The sequence below is a fragment of the Schistocerca nitens genome, chromosome 3, assembly GCF_023898315.1.
Source record: "Schistocerca nitens isolate TAMUIC-IGC-003100 chromosome 3, iqSchNite1.1, whole genome shotgun sequence".
NCBI lineage: Eukaryota > Metazoa > Arthropoda > Insecta > Orthoptera > Acrididae > Schistocerca > Schistocerca nitens.
The window spans coordinates 515256941-515277752 of NC_064616.1; the positions used below are offsets into that span (position 1 = coordinate 515256941).

Here is a 20812-nt window from a genome sequence, read left to right on the forward strand (position 1 = left end):
CTAGACGGTCAATACTGTGGCTCAATTGTGTCTGCATTGTTACTTTGTCCCAGGAAGGGTCCTCAACAAGGGAAAAGTCCACGCGTCTCGGAGTGTTCCAAAGCGATGTTGTTTGGACATGGAGGAGATACAGAGAACAGGAACTGTTGATGACATGCCTGCTCAGGCCACCCAAGGGCTACGACTGCAGTGGATGACTGCTACCTACAGATTATGGCTCAGAGGAACCCTGACAGCAACGCCACCATGTTGAATAATGCTTTACGTGCAGCCACAGGACGTCATGTTACAACTCAAACTGTGTGCAATAGCTGCATGATGTGCAACAACACTTCCAACATCCACAGCGAAGCCTATCTTTGCAACCATGACGCCATGCAGCATGGTAAAAATGGGCCCAATAACATCTGATTGGATCGCTCAGGACTGGCATCACGTTCTCTTCACAGATGAGTATTGCATATGCCTTCAACCAGACAACTGTCGGAGACGTGTTTGGAGGCCACTTAGTCAGGCTGAATGCTTTAGACACACTGTCCAGGGAGTGCAGCAAGGTGGAGGTTCCTTGCTGTTTTGGGGTGGCATAATGTGGGGCTGACTTATGCTGTTAGTGGTCATGGAAGGCACTGTAATGGCTGTACAATACATGAATGCCATCCTCTGACCCATAGTGCAACCATATTGGCATCATACTGGTGAGGCATTCATCTTCATGGCCAACAATTTGTACCCCCATTGTGCACATCTTATGAATGACTTCCTCCAGAATAATGACATTGCTTGTCTAGAGTGCCCAGCATGTTCTCCAGACATTAAGCCTATCGAACATATTGGGATAGATTAAAAAGGCCTGTTTATGGACGACGTGATCCAACAACCACTCTGAGAGATCTACACCAAATCACCATTGAGGAATGGGACAATCTGGACCAATAGTGCCTTGATGAACTTGAGGATAGTATACCACAACGAATACAGGCATGCATCAATGCAAGAGGATGTGCTACTGGGTATTAGAGGTCCAAGTGTACAGGAATCTGGACCACCACCTCTGAAGGTCTCACTCTATGGTGGTACAACATGCAATGTGTGGTTTCCATGAGCAATAAAAAGGGCAGAAATGATTTTTATGTTGGTCTCTATTCCAATTTTCTGTACAGGTTCCAGAACTCTCGGAACCAAGATGATGCAAAACTTTTTTTGATGTGTGTACATATAAAAATTAACATCATGTAGATGCATACAGCCATGTTCACAAACAAAGTGTCAGACAATAACTGAAGGAGTCAGTTGTCAATACTGATCATACTGTATCACAAGCTAAAGCACAACCAATATTACAGCTTATTTTAAACACGTGATTATTTAGGTGTGCCAGAGTAGTGAATCTTCCATTTATGGATAGGACTCCCATCTTTCAGATGATGTACCTTCACATATAGTAAGCCAGGTCATGACTGTACTGGGTATCTCTCCTAAGAGTGATGAGGCACATTTTCCTCTGGCATTTGGCAAGTATTAGCAATTACATTTTTACAGTGTGTAGCTGGAGCCAGCCCAAACACAGACTACTCACTACATCTTTCATGTGACGCCTAGTCTCAACTGAAGGCATTGGTTTGTTTCCCATTATAAACAAAATGATTTTTAAACTGGCATTTTATACATCCAGCAATAAAGAAGTCCCAACTTAGTCTAGTTGAATATTAATTTTATCAATACATATTAACAGGAACAGTAAAACACAAAGAGTAACCTGAAAACCAACAGTGATGGCATCTCCCATGCCCGCATTGACTGCTAGTGCCATGCAGTGCTGCTCAGTTGCTACTGGAGTACTCATTATTCCTCCTGTTTTAATGTCCCCTTTAATACATAATGATAAAACAAATATCGTACTAGACTAATTCAGGACTGTTCTAGTAAACAAGCATGTAAAATTTTGCATTAAAAATAATTTTAAGTTTCAAAAATAATTTTGTTTGTACCAGGAAACAAATCAATGCTTTCCTTGGTACTCTGAGACATGATGAGCAGTATGTGTTTCGTCTGACTCCAGCTACAAATTGCAAAAACGAAATTGCAAATATCCGCCAAAACACCAGGAAAATTGCACCTGAAGACACTTAGGAGAGACCCCTGGTAGAAGAGACATACAAAGGTATCAGCAGTCAGTCATCTCCAGATAATGAAGAAGCCTTGAGATAGTATTCAAATGCAACACAGCCTGAATATTGAGTAGAATTTATACAATGATAAAACTATCTGTCTGTGAAAATTACTGGTTGTTTTTTGTTGTAAATTCCATACATCAACTACTGCAATGATAAATATATTGAACTAAGAAAAGTCTGGTTTCAAATTACATTGTAAATTTAATTTCATGTTTCAAAGGCTTTTAACAAATGTGAAGTAATATTATTTTGTGATTTAATGAAAATTATTCAAAAGTTACATACCTGAGGTGAATCCAAAATTTGTGCCACCAAAGAAGACGTAAAAGTTAACTGAAGCATTCATCTCAAGCATTTCCTCTAGACGTGTCACAATTGCACCTGTGTTTACTCTTTGGTATCTTTCTCCCCAATGAGACAACCAACCAGGATAGAACTCTGAGTTAACTAGAGGTCCTTGTGGTTCATGACGCCTCATAGCACTGAATGAAGATGCCACATTTGAACCTGAAACAAGTGTGACAAAAAGGTAAATAAATCTTAAGTTGTGCAACATGCATAGAAGATGGTGTAATCATGAACATGAGTAAATTAATTTTAGAAAGGATTTAAACTGAAGCAATAATGGAATTTTCAAGTGAATACTACAATATTTGGGGAAAAAATTATTCTGCAAATGAAGATCATGACTGGCTTATTATATAATGTTGTGAAATGTTGTTGAGGATGCGTCAATGACAGAAAAAAATACATTACTTTCATTTCAGATGATGATTGTGTCAAGTAGAGTTTCTGATTGGTAAATTAATCCAACTGTACTATCCATTGACAAAATGTACTGCAGTAGGAAGTTATCCTCTTTTGGATTCTGTGTTAAGCCATACATAGTACCACTATTTCAAGTGCAAGTTAATTATAGCAATAATATCATTTTACTACACTGGTAAAAAATCCATCCATTGGCTTCTTATGTTATACTAAGTTTGTTGCCTACAAGGGCATTGTCTAGTTAATGGGCACTGTGACAGTTCGTTACCAAAATATCAAAACTGGTGATCAGAAGTGTGGAGCATGTATATAGTCTTGTGCAAAATGGCAGTTGATGTCTGAAGCGTAGAGATAATTTGAAACTTATAGATAGGAACAGAAAATAAGTAAATGAGCACATCTATAGTAAAAAATGTTTCCTCGATATGGAATGGAAACTCAGTATTAATAGCAAAACTATAATGAAGGCTGTAGCACATTTTAAGAGGAAGAATACTGTTTTTTATATAAAGAGGTACATAATTAAGCCCTAATGTGATACATAAAATGTATATAGCTGTAGTCACTGTGCTGATGAAAATGAAATAAGCAACAAAGGTATTGCAGATAGTGGAATCTCTGTGAGATGATGAAGCTTACACATTGTTTCAAGGGGAGGAAACATTTGAAAATAAATTGTTACATGTAATGTACAAAGCATTTCTACTATTTTTACAAAAACCCTCATAGTAGATTATTAAGAATCAGTGTACGGCAAAATATGCAACTATAAAACGAGGTTCTCTCCTAAACACAGTACATGAACCTGAAAAAATTTCTCCTTTTGCCATGTTTGATATCAACCCAAAATGATCATGATTAACTGAATGAATGTTCTGTTATTATTATTACTTTTATTATTGTTGTTGTTGTGGTTGTACTACTTCTTATGGTATTTAAAATAAATTACAATAAATGAAGAAATAAACTTGGGTTTCATGAAATAAGAATTCTATATAGAAACTGTGAATTTCTTTTAATTTCATATCAAATTGAAATTACAATGAACAATGTTGAAGAATACCTTTTGTGCTATCTCTAATTTAAGGAATTTGATCAGTTCTACAATACAGTTGCTGGTCTCTTCAGCCTAATTTGCTACAAATTTAATTCACATATAAACATTGTATTGTGGTTAGTATAGACATTCCTGTCAGGTGATATATTAAATAAAACAATGAATTCATTTCCAGGAAGTAGGATGTAGACCAATGTTTGGTATGTTGATTTATGCCATGAGATAAAGGATAACAGAATGAGACTATTCAATTCACTTAACTTTTTCAAACAGTGAGTGAAAACATAGGTGCACTCTTCTAATGAGAAATTTCTTTTACTATGCCATTGCCTTTCCAGGTGAGTTGAATTAATAGAAAATTTTCAGATTTCCAACTGGGTGAGTTTGCTGAAATGATGGCATCTTACCAAACATTGGGCACAGCTTTCCCAGTATATGAAATCAATTTTATCTTTCCTGTTGAAGGATGACAGCTTCCATGCTGCTTTAACTGCTGCTTTATTTCTGTGATTAAGAGCTGGACATCTATCTTAGGCACAGTAACAAACTGTTGCATGAATCATGTTGTATTTCTTTTAAATGAGACTATTGTTTTCACAATTGCTTTTCAGTCATCATTCAATAAAGATGTGTCTCCTTTTGCACAAAACAGTCCCATGGAATGTTACTCACATAAAATGTACCATACTCCTTCTGATACAGCTATTTCACACACCTAAAATAACTCATTATCCAGTCCCACATATAGCACTTTCTCAATTTTTTGCATCTGTGGTTATAGTTTTGCTATGTACTACACACTGATCATCTTCAACAGAAGATAGACCATGGCTGAACTCGACTGTGCATTTTTAACTTCTGAAAAATAATGAGCAGGCTTGTAAGCCTTCACCCACTTTGAATGAATTTCCATTCATTATAACCCATCCTGAAGAAAGTTTTTATAATGGTGTTGTATTCTATGTTATCAATCTGAACAAAGTGCACACAATATGACAACTTTATAGGTCACATAAACAACTGGCTAGTTAGTTAGTTACTTGTTCAATGACTGAGATTCATGATAGCTGATATGACAAAACTGTCTTCTTGATATTTATGTAAAATCATTCAAGGAAACTACAAAAACCTAATTCAGCAAGGTTTCATGGAAGATTAATCCTCACTAATTCCAAATGTGGATATAATACATTAAGTAATACACCATCTCACTCAGCGCATGTCTTCAAGAATATCAAACATGTAGAAGACGTCTTCTGAATAGTGAATGATGACGAAGAGTGCAACCTGCTCAAGAGTTTCACCATATGCCCATTACATCTACATCTACATCTGCATCCATACTCCGCAAGCCAACTGATGGTGTGTGGCGGAGGGTACTCTGAGTACCTCTATCGGTTCTCCCTTCTATTCCAGTCTTGTATTGTTTGTGGAAAGAAAGATTGTCAAGATGCCTCTGTTAGGCTCTAATCTCTCTGATTTTATCCTCATGGTCTCTTTGAGAGATATACGTAGGATATACTGCTTGACTCCTTGGTGAAGGTATGTTCTCGAAACTTCAACAAAAGCTCGTACCGAGCTACTGAGCGTCTCTCTTGCAGAGTCTTCCACTGGAGTTTATCTATCATCTCCATAATTCTTTTGCAATTGCTAAATGATCCTGTAATGAAGCACGCTGCTCTCTGCTGGATCTTCTCTACCTCTTCTATCAAACCTATCTGATATGGATCCCACACCCGTGAGCAGTATTCAAGCAGTGGGCAAACAAATGTACTGTAACCTACTTCCTTTGTTTTTGGATTGCATTTCCTTAGGATTCTTCCAATGAATCTCAGTCTGGCATCTGATTACCAATGATTAATTTTATATGGTCATTCCATTTTCAATCACTCCTAATGCCTACTCCCAGATAATTTATGGAATTAATTGCTTCCAGCTGCTGACCTGCTATATTGTAGCTAAATGATAAAGGATCTTTCTTTCTATGTATTTGCAGCACATTACACTTGTCTACATTGAGATTCAATTGCCATTCCCTGCACCATGCGTCAATTTGTTGCAGACCCTCCTGCATTTCAGTACAATTTTCCATTGTTGCAACCTCTTGATATACTACAGCATCATCTGCAAAAAGCCTCAGTGAACTTCCAATGTTATCCATAAGGTCATTTATATATATTGTGAATAGCAACGGTCCTATGACACTCCCCTGCAGCACACCTGAAATCACTTACTTCAGAAGGCTTCTCTCCATTGAGAATGACATCCTGCATTCTGTTACCTAGGAACTCTTCAATCCAATCACACAATTGATCTGATAGTCCATATACTCTTACTTTGTTCATTAAACGACTGTGGGGAACTGTATCAAATGCCTTGCGGAAGTCGAGAAACACGGCGTCTACCTGGGAACCCGTGTCTATGGCCCTCTGAGTCTCGTGGACAAATAGTGAGAGCTGTGTTTCACACGATCGTCTTTTTTGAAACCCATGCTGATTCCTACAGAGTAGATTCCTAGTCTCCAGAAAATTCATTATACTCAAACATAATACGTGTTCCAAAATTCTACAACTGATCGACGTTAGAGATATAGGTCTATAGTTCTGCACATCTGTTCGATGTCTCTTCTTGAAAATGGGGATGATCTGCACCCTTTTCCAATCTTTTGGAATGCTACGCTCTTCTAGAGACCTACAGTACACAGCTGCAAGAAGGGAGGCAAGTTCCTTTGCATACTTTGTGTAAAATTGAACTGGTATCCAATCAGTTCGAGTGGCCTTTCCTCTTTTGACTGATTTTAATTGTTTTTCTATCGCTCTGTCATCTGTTTCCATATCTACCATTTTGTCATCTGTGCGACAATCTAGAGAAGGAACTACAGTGCAGTTTTCCTTGGCCTTGGTGAAACAGCTTTTGAAAAAGACATTTAGTAATTGGGCCTTTAGTCTGTCGTCCTCTGTTTCAGTACCATTTTGGTCACAGAGTGTCTGGACATTTTGTTTTCAAAAATGGTTCAAATGGCTCTGAGCACTATGGGACTTAACTGCTGTGGTCATCAGTCCCCTAGAACTTAGAACTACTTAAACCTAACTAACCTAAGGACATCACACACATCCATGCCCGAGGCAGGATTCGAACCTGCGACCGTAGCGGTCACGCAGTTCCAGACTGAAGCGCCTTTAACCGCACGGCCACACCGGCCGGCCCATTTTGTTTTGATCCACCTACCAGTTTGACATAAGACCAAAATTTCTTAGGATTTTCTGCCAAGTCAGTACATAGAACTTTACTTTAGAATTCATTGAATGCTTCTCGCCTTTCATCTGATCTTTTTTTTTTTTTGTCATATCTAGTTGGGACAGTACTCTCTAAGGTATTCAAGATGAGCAATTAACTGTATGAAATAGCTGTGATCTGATCTCAAGAGCTTTTAAATGTTTAGACCCTGCATTACTTATACACCATCTCCTTCTTCTCGTTGATACAATGTACATAGTGAAGTTCCAAAATAATCGTTTTGTCCTGCAAATTATTTCTGATTCTTTTGGTCTTGTCTCAAAATATTCCTTAACACTGTACAAAAATGCTGTTTTAAGCACTCTCTTAGTTTTGTTTTGAAAACTGGTTGTGCTTTTATATTTTCTAAATTGCTTGGTAATTTGTTGTATAATAAATAATCTGCTTTAGTAGGGTCTTCATTGGCCAGTTATAGTCAGGTACTGTTGATGGGATAGTTACTGTATGTTGCTACTACTGAAAGTGAATGTGAGTGCACTGAGTGTAGGGTCACCATGTGCGTGCGTGTGTGTGTGTGTGTGTGTGTGTGTGTGTGTGTGTGTGTGTACTCAAATCAACCACCAACCATGTCAGTGTGGGCCGGGCACTAGAGGCTACCTGTAGGAAATGTGCACATGGCACAGTCACCGCAGCACTGTCTACCAGCAAATCACATCTATGTATGTGCAAAGCAACAGTGACTCACCCTCATTATGTTCTTTTATTATGTACTGCTCACATCAGTTCTTTTATTTATTGCTTATGTTGCACCGTCTGTATAATTGTTTTTTCTTGTTTCATGTGGAGTCACAAGAGGCTGATTTCCATTATTGTCCAGAGGTTTATGAATAAGATCATATATGTATTACTTGGATCTGTTTTGTGCATTACTTTGTTAATACATGACTGGTGACCAGGATGGGATGGTTTCTGCGTGTTCTGTATTTAAGTGTGGTTTCATCAGGTTTAGTCATTATGGATGCTGTGCCACCAGCCCTGATTGAACAGTTTACTTCAGCAGTAACCACTTTGTCAGTTTCCATTAACAGAGGGAGTAATGTTCCACTGGTCTATTCACCCACTGTTCTTCCATATGATGCTTCAACCTAGGATTGGGAAGCTTACCAAAAAAGACTCAGAGTGCATTTTTTGTCTTTTGGTGTGATAGACTCGCAGTTCAACAAAGCCTTATTCCTCTTGTGGGTTCCACCTAAGGTGTAGCAATTACTGTGTTAGCATGCCCCTTTACAAGAACTGAAAGCTCTTACTTTTGATCACATGCACAGTTTATTGTCCAATTAGCATCAAAAATGGATGCATGTCACAGCAACATAAGTTGAATTCTACTGATGCCGCAAGAAACCAAAGCAGTCATACAGGGACTGGGCAGCCAAACTTCAAGTGTCTGTTCATAACTGATGCCCATAGTGATTCTTATGCAGACCGTTGGTCCGTGATGCATTCATATGTTTAGATCTGGACAAGGAAGTGTGCTAGAAGGCCTTCACTCTGTGGGAACCATCTGTTGGCAGAAGTTTCGCAAATAGCACAATCTTTTGAAGTTTCTCAAGCAGCAGGTGACCAAACTAAAGCATGAGGCAATATGGCAGTAGTGTCACAAAATATACTCACTATGATGATAGATAGCTTCCATGAGGGAGTGGCAGTAACAGCAGTAAACATACGGGCCCAGCACCAAGTACACCAAGTTTGGTCCAAGCAGCCAGGGCCACCACCCCACCAACATCAGCGTTCTCTGTTTCCATCTTGTCCTTCCTGTTTTGTCCACCGTGAATGTTCAGAATGTCCTAAGCGTTGAGATACTTGTAATGCTTGCCAGAAGAAAGGCCACATCATGTCTGCATGTCATTTCCCAGGCATAGCTCAGGATATTGGCACAGATGTAAATTGTGTGGGACTCCAATGCTTGTGACTTCTCCCAAGTTGCTTATCGAGTTAAGTCAAACCGATGAGAGTTTAGGCTCACCACCTTTGAAACCAGTCACATGGAAACTGGTCAGTTATAACAAACAGAACATTACAGTGTTGGGACAATTTATGGCATCTGCCTCATACATGTCAGAGGTTTGTTCCATTACATTTCTGGTGGTTGCTGATGCCAGTGTTGTGATCTGGTTCAGGATGGTCGCATTTCAGGCATTTGGATTTTCTATCACTGACACAGTTCACCTTGTGTCTGATCAGTTACCATATTCTCAACTGGAAACTGTGTGAGGAGATTTCACACTAGTTCTCAAAAGGTATGGGGTGTGCTATGAATTCTTCTACTTATATTTCTTTTAAATACATGACTTGGCCTCATTTTTGTCATTTGTGTCCTATTCCTGTGGCCATGAAAGATCAAGTGAATGCAAAATTGAACAGATTTTAATCTCTAGGGGTGGTGTAACCTGTTAAAGCTAGTGAATGGTTGTCTCCCCTGATTGTAATTCGTAAACCATCAGGGAAACTTTACCTCTGTATCGACTTCAGTACTATTATCGATGTGCAATTGATCATGGATAGGCCACGGTGGTCTAGCGGTTCTAAGCACTCAGTCAGGAACCGCGCGACTGCTACGGTCGCAGGTTCGAATCCTGCCTCGGGCATGGATGTGTGTCATGTCCTTAGGTTAGTTACGTTTAAGTAGTTCTAAGTTCTAGGGGACTTATGACCACAGCTGTTGAGTCCCATAGTGCTCAGAGCCATTTGATCATGAATAAGTATCCTTTCCAACGCCAGGAGGAACTGTTGGTGAAAATATATGGTGGCCAGTACTTTTCTAAAATTGATTTGTCTGAAGCATATCTGCAGGTTTCTGTGGATAGACAGTCTTGGTGGGTCCTGATTTTGTGTATTCCTTTTGATGTCTACCAGTATTTGTGCCTTCCTTCTTTTGGTGTGGCTACTGCCCATGCTAGTTGCCAACAGTTTTTAGAGGAACTGATTATTCCTGTCATGAGCTGCATTAATTATCTGGCTGATACTGTTGTCACAGGCTCTCCCATGATTGATCAGTTGAAAACTTTTTGTACTTTGATTTCTGTCCTACAGTCCACAGGCTTGTGGTGTAACCTCATTAAATTTCACATTGTTCAACTTTCTGTTATTTATTTGGTGCTTTATCATGCCTTCCCTTGGGACCTGATCCCAACATTGATCATGCAGAATTGCTTTGTTTCTATCTTGGTATTGAAACTTAGGCTACAGTTGAGGGTTTCCAATTATGAACTTGCACATAGCAACTGCCATTGCCACCAACCCAGTTCTCTGTCAGGTGGTTCCATTTGTTCAACAGGCCTGCCAGGCAAACTGCTCAGTCAGGCTTCAGACCCCTATGCAACTATTTTTCCTTACAGTGTCACCTCTCTGTTTCTGATGGTGTTTCGCAGTTGTACATGGAAGACCTCTCTCCCAGAATAGTTGTTCCTGCTACACTATGGTATGAGGTTCTATGCGTTTTCCACACATTCTCCACAAGGCCACTGGGGAATTTCATACACTAAACTGACAGCTACAAGACACATTTTTTGGCCAGGAATTGATGACAAAATTGTCCATTTTGTCATGGCTTGTGAGCAGCGTGTCTAACAAAGGCAGCACCCAGGGTGTCTCTGTCCCTCTGACATGCTCCACACCAGCCATGGGTACACATTCATGTAGACTTTCTGGGTCTCTTCATGAATTCCTATTGGCTCTTGATTGTTGACGCATTTTCCCAGTTTCCTTACATTCTACAATGTGCATCAATGTCAGATGAGGTGGCAATTCATATGTTTTTGTGTTTATTTTTTCTATTGAGGAGTTGCACTGTACCTTAGTTTTCAATAATGGGACCCAGTTCATTTCTCGTACTTTGCAGTTGTGTTGTCCCTGTAGTGGCATTATCATGTTATGCCTTCACCATTCCACCATCAATCAAATGGTGAGGTGGAACGACTAGTGCATATGTTCAAGTCCCAAATGAAAAAGTTTGTTATGGATTCTTCACTGGACAATGCCCTTCTCATTTTTCTGAGCACCTATTGCTTCACAACTATGGAGGAGTGGAGCCTGGTTGAGTTTCTTCACTGCCAGCAGCCACACACACTCATCCACCTTATGCAGTCTGCACCACACTTGCCATGGTCAAGTTTGTCTGACCCCTTTGCACAAGGATCGCCGATGTGGGCCTAATGGTTTGGTCACCATCCCACGTGAATACCATCCACTGTTGTCCTGCTGGGGATGTCATCGTTATGAGATCCATATGGTTGATGGGCTGGTGACACACCACTTTGATCAGTGGCAGAGCCGTTGGCCAACGGGAACTTCCAAGTTCATGTGTGCTCTCCCGTGGCTACAGTCTGCCCCACTGCCCTCTGCCTCAAGCCCATCTTTGCTTGCTGTGGAGGTGGTCCTGTCCCATTGGCTGCCTCCTCCACATGCAGTGCCCTGGGTTTCCAGCTTCCTGGTGCTGGATGCTGGTCCATCTCTGGCCTCAAGTCCATTGCAGGAGCCTGCTGCTCTATTCAGGCCACCTCCACAAGTCCTGTCGCCATCATTGCCTCAGCCATTGTCACTGGTGAGCACAGCCCCATCTCCTCTGCACTGAAACCTGCCTGCTGATGATGATACAGAGATGGCGATGGCACCCCCACCCCCAGTACTGTCGTCAGGTGCCGCAGGGTCCCATTGCCTTCGGGCATGCCTGCGTCTCCTCATGTTCTAGCCCTATACCACAGAGCTCACGCAGCACGTCGTTCTGCCCTTGCTATCAGCACCAGCCGCTACTGCTCCAGATCAGATGGATGTGTCTCTCATTGGGCTGCCGGTATCTTCTCTGTTACCTGGGCACCCTCTTTGCACGAGAGAGTATTTTGCAACTAGTGTGTATGGGAGTGAGTGCACTGAGTGTAGTGTCACCACATGTGGGTACTTAAATGAACTTCCAACTGTATCAGTGTGCACCTGTAGGAAGCGTGCACATGGTGCAGTCTCCTGTGCACTGTTTACTGGAAACTCGTGCTTACATAAGCATGGAATAGCGATGACTGACCCTCACTTTGTTCTCTTAGTTTGTACTGCTCACAACAGTTGTTTTTTGTATTGCTTATGTTGCACTTTCTGTATGACTCTTTTGTCTTGTTACATGTGGAGTTATGAGAGGATGATTTCGGTTATTATTCAGAGGTATATGAATAAAGCCAAATTTGTGTTACTTGGATCTGTTTCGTGTATTAGCTGGTTACTGCAATAGTCAGCTTTCATTCTTGTGCTGTAATTGTGTAATATTATGTTTAGCACTGATGTAAAACTTAATCTGAGATACATGACGCTTTCAAGTATGTAATAAATGGTACAGTCATAGTTTTATATTCTTTTAATTTTATATTATAGTACTCTCTTGGTGATAGCCTTCCAATCCATCCGATTGCTTTTTTTTCCTTTTTCAGCAGTCCATTTGTATGGACATTCACTGTCCTTCCCCATATTATTATACAGTATGATAAATGTGGATGCATTAGTCTGTAGTACAACTTTAAAAATAAGTCTACATCAAGTGTGGGACATTTTCTTCATTAAAAATACATTTCTGCTTATTTTAGAGCTGATCTCTTCTATATGAATTTCATTTATTGTACTCTTTGCAAGTACTTCCATGTAGGTTAGTTTCTTTTCATTTACAAATAAATGGTTTTCACTTAAATATTCTTGTTTCTAAATCATTTATTGAGCCTCTACTTGCAATGAGGAATGTATCATCTGCATACATGATTTCATTTTGTTTTACTGGTGCTGTCATGTTATTTACATACTATATAAACATTAGTGGATCAAGTATTGAGCCTTGTACTATCCATACTTTCCACTTGAAATCAGAGTAAAAGGCTTCCATCTTATTGTTTACATTTTATCTTAACTCTACTCTTTGTTCTCTGCTTTCTGTAAATGACTTTATTAGATTGATTTTGTTTGCCCTGATACCATACCTATTCAGTTCATCTAACAAAGTAGTGTGACATCCACTGTCGAAGGCTTTTGAGAGATCAAGAAATTTATTACAAGCTTTCTTTTGTACTTTCAAAGCTCTGAGTGTATGTGTTATGAAACTTGCCACAGCTGTTTTAGTACACTTCTCTTTCCTAAATCCATGCTGTGCTTCATCCAGGATAACTTGTTTTTTATGAATTTTATAATTCTGTTTAATAACTATTTCTACAATTTTTGAAAATGTGAGTGTAATTGTTATAGGTCTGTTGTTTCCAGGACTGCTTTGTGACTGAATTTGTAAATTGCACTACTTTTTCAGACATGTGGGAAACAGTCTCTTCTCCATTATCAACTCTAATAGAAATCCCAGAGGCTTAACTAGATACTGTGAACAGTGATTACTTTTGCAGATATTCCATCTGTGTCCTTTCTTTCCTTGTGTTTCAGTGATCTGATTTTATTTGTAACTTCTGTTTGATCTGTTTGAAATAGGAATAGACATTCTGTTGTTCCTGGTACAGCTATACTATGTTTAGTCAATGGTTCATTTTGTTTTATTAACTTATGAACTATACTTACATAATACTGATTTAAAGTGGAACACACTTCACATGGGCCAGTCAGTTATTTTCCTTGAGCTTTAAGTACAACACTCCCACTTTCTGTCTTATTTAATTCATTTCTGCTTGTATTTATGTGAGACCAGATTGTCATAGAAATATTTGATGAGGTTCCTATTTGATGTTTATAATTGGCAAAGTAACAAGTTTTCCTAGTGAAAGTGAGCATTTTTGAAATCAGGAAAATCAGGGCTACAAAACTGGAGTGCTGAATTTTGTAAATATTGATTACTTAATAGTTGAATGTTCTGGGACTTTAAAATTTGATTACGTATTATTTCTAAAATTGAGAATTTCAGTAGAAAGTAAGGTGTCTACTAAGAAGAGAAGAGTGAGAGTTGTAACTTACAGATATAACACTTCACTTAAAATCACTCATTAGTTCACTCCCAATTCCATCTCGATGTGTTCTTGAAAGCTCTTAAAATATGAAAATTTCTTTATACAAATTATTTCCAGATTATTTAACTGCAGTATCATTGTTGATGATTAAGATACTATATCTTGAACAATTAATTTTGATGAACTAGAACCTGAACATGAAATTAACTATTTTGTGTACTAGCCCCATATTTGTCCTTTACAAAATGTTACCAAATAAAAGAAACAATCAGGAGTGGCACAAGAGCAAGTGGATTTTGTAACATCCCCAAATCCCAGCTTATATTCTTTGATAGTTACATCCAGGATGTTTGCCTAGTTGTATCAGTTTTTGATCTGTTAATATACTAATTACTAAAATGACTCCAATTGAATTTTCTTCCATACTAACAAATAACACAGAAATATATGGTTTTTATTTACAAAATGGATATATGTCTTTGTGTCTGCAGAAATAGAAATTTTGTAGGTGCAACAATCAACTTAATTTAAACTAGAGAACTGATGCTTATTGATTCACTTCTAAAGTGTATATGAGAATTCTTTACTGAAAAAAAGAACTTTGTACTGCAGATTCCAGGGGGGTGGGGTGTGTATGGGGAGCGGGAGGGGGGAAGGGGCCAGTGCACCATGGACTTCTATTGACATATCATTAATTTATTTTAGCTTTCTTTGCAACAAAAGCCATGTCACTTCTAAATGCATTAGTGCAATTACGAACCATTGCAGTTTATTTGTGTACTACGCTTGGTTGGCGAAACTTCAACACAGTGGATGCACTGGAGACAGCATAAGTAAACATAAAATGATGTATCTGTATACTATGCTAAAATAGGGAATTGGAAGGTTCTCTGCAGAATCAGTGATGAAAGACACATATGGAAAATACTGACAAGAAGAAGGAACAAGATGACAGGACATACGTTACGACATCACGGGGTAATTTCCATGGTACTAGAGGGTGCTGTAGAGGGTAAAAACTGTAAGGGAAGGCAGAGATTGTAATACACACTACAACAAAATTGAGGACATAGGAAGCATGTACTATTCTGAGATGAGGAGGTTGGCACCAGAGATGAATTTATGGCAGGCAACATCAGACCACTGAAAAGACTGATGATTAAAACAAACGGTTGTAACCCTGAGACAAGGTCTTGGTGTTTGCTATGCTATCTATTATTCTATAGACAGAGGCAAAAAGACCTGATTCGATAAAGTTCATTTATATCCAAAACTGAATAGATAATCAGTGAATGTAATACTTAGCACATTCATCAAGCTTGAATAATTTATGTGAACCATGAGACATTTCAATACCGTTTGGTCTAGACTGTTAGTGATGTGTTACCATAGAAATTAATAATTTGTTAAATGCTATCCTTCAGGCTAATTAAGCAATCAAAAATGAGTTGTAACTGGAATTAGATCTATTATAGTAATTTCATTTGTTTCTCATCCTATGAAAACCTTCATGTATTTGAAAAGTACATGTGGAAACATATTTCCTTTGTGTCAATAAAGCAATTATTGAAACTCATTTCTTGTTCATGTCTTAGGGTTTTAAACTGTGGAGATTAAGTACTTACCTACACCGAAGTCAACAGTTGCATACACATCTTGTATTTTTCCACATCGCAGCATGATGTCTGAACTTCCATCTGTTGTAAACAATAGTGCATCATTTCTAACATACTGTTTGAATTTATCTCTCAGCCAGCTAGTGTAAGTAAAATCACATGCTGGATAACTACCATACTCATTTTCAACCTGTAAAAGTTTGTGTATCAGTCAGATCCAATATGTCATTCAAAGTCCTTTTAAATATTTTAATTTATGAAGAAGATTACCTGGACCATTATAACAGGTCCTCCATTGCCATAGAACTTTGGAGCTATCAGTGGCAACAGGTAGCTTAACCAACCATCCACATAATTTAGGAAACCTGAAAGAATACATTCATGTGACTTTAGTATTTGTTGAACTGTATCACAAACAACAATATAAATATAATATGACTGATAAATTAGTATAACATATTTATCAGTCAATAAACTAGACAGATTTTTTTTTATTATATCAGCAGGAAAAAAACATGGGCTCTGCAGCAGAGAAACCCCTCTATGTTCTGATGTAATCCAGTGACATCCCCAATCATGACTGCAACAAGCATGCGGCCATCGAGACTGGACTGTGGATCACTGGAAATATGTTGTCCAGTCTGATGAATCACATTTTTTGTTATACCAGACCAGCACTCATGGCTAAATACAATGCCATCCAGGGAATGACTGCTTCATACATGCAGGGTGGAGGGACAGTATTATGCTATGGGAGAAATTCACCTGGGATTCTTTGGGACCTGTAGCAGTTATCAAAGGCACCATGTCAACCATGGAGTATGAAAACATTACTGCAGATGACCTACATCCCTTCATGCTTGATGTCTTCCCTGATGATAATGGCATCTTCCAGCAGGATAGCTGTCCATCTCACAAGGCCAGAATCATGCTGCCATGGTTTCAGTAGCATGATAGTGAACTGACATTGATGTCTTGGCCATCAAAGTCACCTGATCTGAATCTGATGAAACACATATTGGGTGTTATCAGACACAGCTCTGCACGCACAAACTACCAACCCATAATTTATGAGAATTATGTGATGTGTGCATACTGATCTGGTGCCACATACCTTTGAAAAACTACCAAGGACTTGTCAAATCCATGTCACACAGAATCATTGCTGTATTACAGTCCAAAGATGGACCAACATGATTAAGCATGTGATAATATTTTTTTGGCTTTTCAGTGTATGTAATGAATCTTTTCATACTGTTATTATTGTAGCCGGACTTAAATATTCTGTTTATCAATACAATTCACAAAAAAAATGTGATAAAACATTAGTAAAGAATAACTGGCCCATCCCATTATTGGCAGTATTTTCAAACATTGTCACAAAGATAATGGACAATTAACTTTTTTTAGTACAGGATAACATACTCAATAGCAAACAGTTTTGATTTAAAAAAGAATGATCAGACTGTTTTGATCTGTCAGTACATTTTAAAACAGCACATACTGCAATGAACAGTGAACAATTCATGCTGTAAACATTCTCCTAGACTGTCACTAAGCCATTTTTTGCAATATTGTTTCTATCAGGAATGCTAATTCAGCAAGGTATGCTTCTGTGATGTTGGAATGAAGTAGAATAGTGCTGGTAGAAGTAAAGTTCTGATCATGGGTCATCAGTCATGCCTGGATAACTCAGTCAGTTAGAGCACTGATCACAAAGTGTAAGGTTTGATGTTCGTGTCCCAGCCCAGTGCAAGGCAACAGGAATGGAGGTAGGCATTTTGGTAAAAAGAGTATGGGACATATTAGATGAAGTATTTTCTACAAGGAAACTTAATACAAGATGACTGCCACCTTTGTCAAATGCTCACAAAAAAAATCTCAGCAATGTTGCAACCATGGAAAAATTGAGACATTTAAGAACAATTTGTTTATACCTGAACATCTACTCCACTCATCAGCTCACAGGATTTGGTACCCTCATATTTCTAACTCTTGTCATATAAAAAGAATCTCATGGATGGAAAACATTTTCATCACATTCAGATGATTACGTGTTCAATAGATGTTTATTTTGCAGAACTTTGAGAACCACACTTCAAGGATGAAATATACTCATTGGAAGAATGTTGGTAAACACTTATTCACACATAATGTGACAATTAAAAATAAAAAAATAAAAAAACTGCAGTTTTTATCTACAACACTAACAGTATGACTTACAGGCCATAATAATTCATAATTCTACCTTCATAATTCATCGGGTAGAAGATATACTGTGAACATTTTGAACAGTAGTATGGCAGCCCTTCAAGAACAGCTTGATTTGTAACTATGTTCTTAATTTTAATTTATGTTGTGAGTTGCTAATCCTTCCATTATTTATGTTTTAAATGTGATTAGAAGGGTATCATCACCCAATGAGACATTTAATCTGCAGTATATGGAAGGTGCAGTTGAGGTTCTCAATGCTTTGGGGCTGGTTTTTATATCATGACTTGGGCCCATACATTCAGGTTTTCAGGAACATTAAACCAGGGTGTTAATTTTTACATTCTTGGAATATCCCACCACAAGAACTGTTTATCATACTTGTGGATGGCATGAGAGACTGTTGCAGACCAAGCATTGTCATTCATGGTCATCACACACCTTAGAAAGAACCACTCGCCAGGGTAGCCGAGAGTGCTAATGCACTGCTTCCTGGACTCAGGTAGGCGCGCCAGCCCCAGATCGAATCTGCCTGATGGATTAATGATAAGGGCCAGTATGCCGGCCAGCCTGGATGTGGTTTTTATGCAGTTTTCCACTTTCCACTGGCTGAATACCGGGTTGGTCCCCATGTTCCACCTCAGTTACACAACTTGCAGACATTTGAAAATGTTCCGTGGCTTACACTAGACACAGATATCTGGGGTAAACTATTTCCATCCTGGAGGGTTTGGGGTGGCGGCCGGAAGGGCATCCGGTCACCCTCTGTAACTAACTCTGCCAAATCAATAGTAACGCAGCTGACCCCACATGAAGTGGGACCAAGGCCCCAAGAAAGAAAGAAAGAACACACCTTATATAGAACCATAGCCCACCTTTTGTATTATCTTGGAGACCACCATGAACACAGTGACCTCAGTGTAATTATTCTCTTTGAATAAAAGTGTCATTTATGTTTATCTCATTGCATATTTCTTTCAGTTAGCTTCTGTACTATACTGGGGATGAAGTGTTATCCTTTCTTCTACCTTGTTACGATGAGGATGCTATGAAAATTCCTATCTCCCAAGATGACAACAGCTGTGTTCAAAAGCCTGCATGTGTATGTTAGTGGTTTAACAAATACTCAGGGATCCTATTGCCACTCAATTGGGCTTCTAAATCACATGCTGTCAATACTACAGAAAATGTTTGGGACTATTTAGAAAAGCAGGTGGAATATAACAAGGAACATCTCAAAATTTGGTAGCTGTAGAGCACCTAATCATCAATGAGTGGCTTCAGTGAGATATGAAATACCTGGAGAAACTTGTAGATGGCTTTCCTCGCTGAAATGAGGCCATTATGGAGACTAGGGGCCATGTTATATGGTACTCGTATACAGTCTCCTGATTTTTGACCAGCATTTTTAATCATACTTTAACAGAGGTATTAAGGTTTATTGTCAAACACAGTTTCCTTCTGAAGATGCACTGTAACTTACAACACACTGCATCTTCTTGTTTGGTTCAGAGTAGTGGTGTGAAGTCCATTTCATCATCCTTCCAAAGCCCCAAACATGGGGGCTCAAGAGTTTGGGCACACCATTAACAAAGAAAAATATATAATTTCATTGCATCCCACAGTCCTTTATAACCGGAAACTAGTGATATTACAGGCCAATGATTAATGCTAATTCTCCCTTAAGCCAGCGGTGTATGTTTGTAGTTACTTACTACAGAATGGTGCAGCAATAAATCAGCTACACAGTAAACTGCAAAATATAGTTGCACAGTTGCTGCTGCTCCTGACCTTTTTTTTAATTAAATGGGCAAAACAACATTTTAGGCGAGCATGAGTCATTATTGTCCATCTCCATAGCTGTGTAGTCAGCATAGATGGCTGCCATGTGGAGGACCCTGGTTCAATTCCTGGTATTGCTGAGGACTTTTCTTGGTGGGAGGACTAGTGCATGGTGTACTCACCATTGTGAGGCCAATCAAGGGACTACTTGCACATGGGAGAATGTTGCAGACAGGCTTCACAGTACGGAAAATATGGAAAATGGCTCAGAGAGTGATGTGCTGACCACATGCCCCTCCATACTACATCTGCATAATGCCACAAGGCAGAGATTAACAAGGCAGCCAGTAGACATCTCTTGGGCCTTCACAGTCTGGCGAGGAGCTTGTAGATTAGTCAATATTAATTGTATTTAGAGATGAGTTTCACTCTCCAAATGAAAGAAGGAAACATGTGTCCCATTAATGATAGATAATTACAGATAAGATGAGGATAGAGAAGCAAGCCAGCTTTATCCCATTTCAAGGGAACCATCCAAGCACTGAAATTATCATTTTAAGGAAATCACAGAAAGCTTGTTTTTGGAACGCTGGATGGGATTTTTTTTTTCAGTTATTTTGTTACCTTCCTTTACAGTTAGAGGGCTGGTATGACATTCTGTATTCGTATACTTGTGTCATATGTAAGAAAAGCAAATCCTGGATCTTTTGATAAAGCAAATAGAGGATTATTTATGTATATCAGAAACAACAGAGGACATAAAATAGAGTCCTGCTGCACACCCTGACTGTTTTAAACTGTGAGTGCCTAATACATTGTGATTAACATGGAACTGAAACATTCAGCTTTCTGTTGCACAGATGATATAAAACCAGTGAACTTGTTGGGCTTACTATTCCATAATAAACTGGTGTGCAGAACTTATGGACAAAAGTAGCTTTCACATGCTGTGTCACTTCCAAGTAACACAGTTTGATGAAACTTGGACCAACA

General features: G+C 38.8%; 1 protein-coding gene across 1 annotated transcript in view; it reads right to left on the reverse strand.

Annotated features, from left to right (window-relative positions):
• The window catches only part of LOC126248435 (beta-galactosidase-like), a 287520-nt gene that overhangs the window by 90280 nt on the left and 176428 nt on the right, over positions 1-20812 (reverse strand). Inside the window, exons 5-7 of the mRNA XM_049949413.1 lie at positions 16097-16191; positions 15836-16016; positions 2460-2681 (exon numbers count right to left, since the gene is read on the reverse strand). Coding sequence (XP_049805370.1) covers positions 2460-2681; positions 15836-16016; positions 16097-16191 — 498 coding nt within the window. The remainder of the gene's footprint in view (positions 1-2459; positions 2682-15835; positions 16017-16096; positions 16192-20812) is intronic.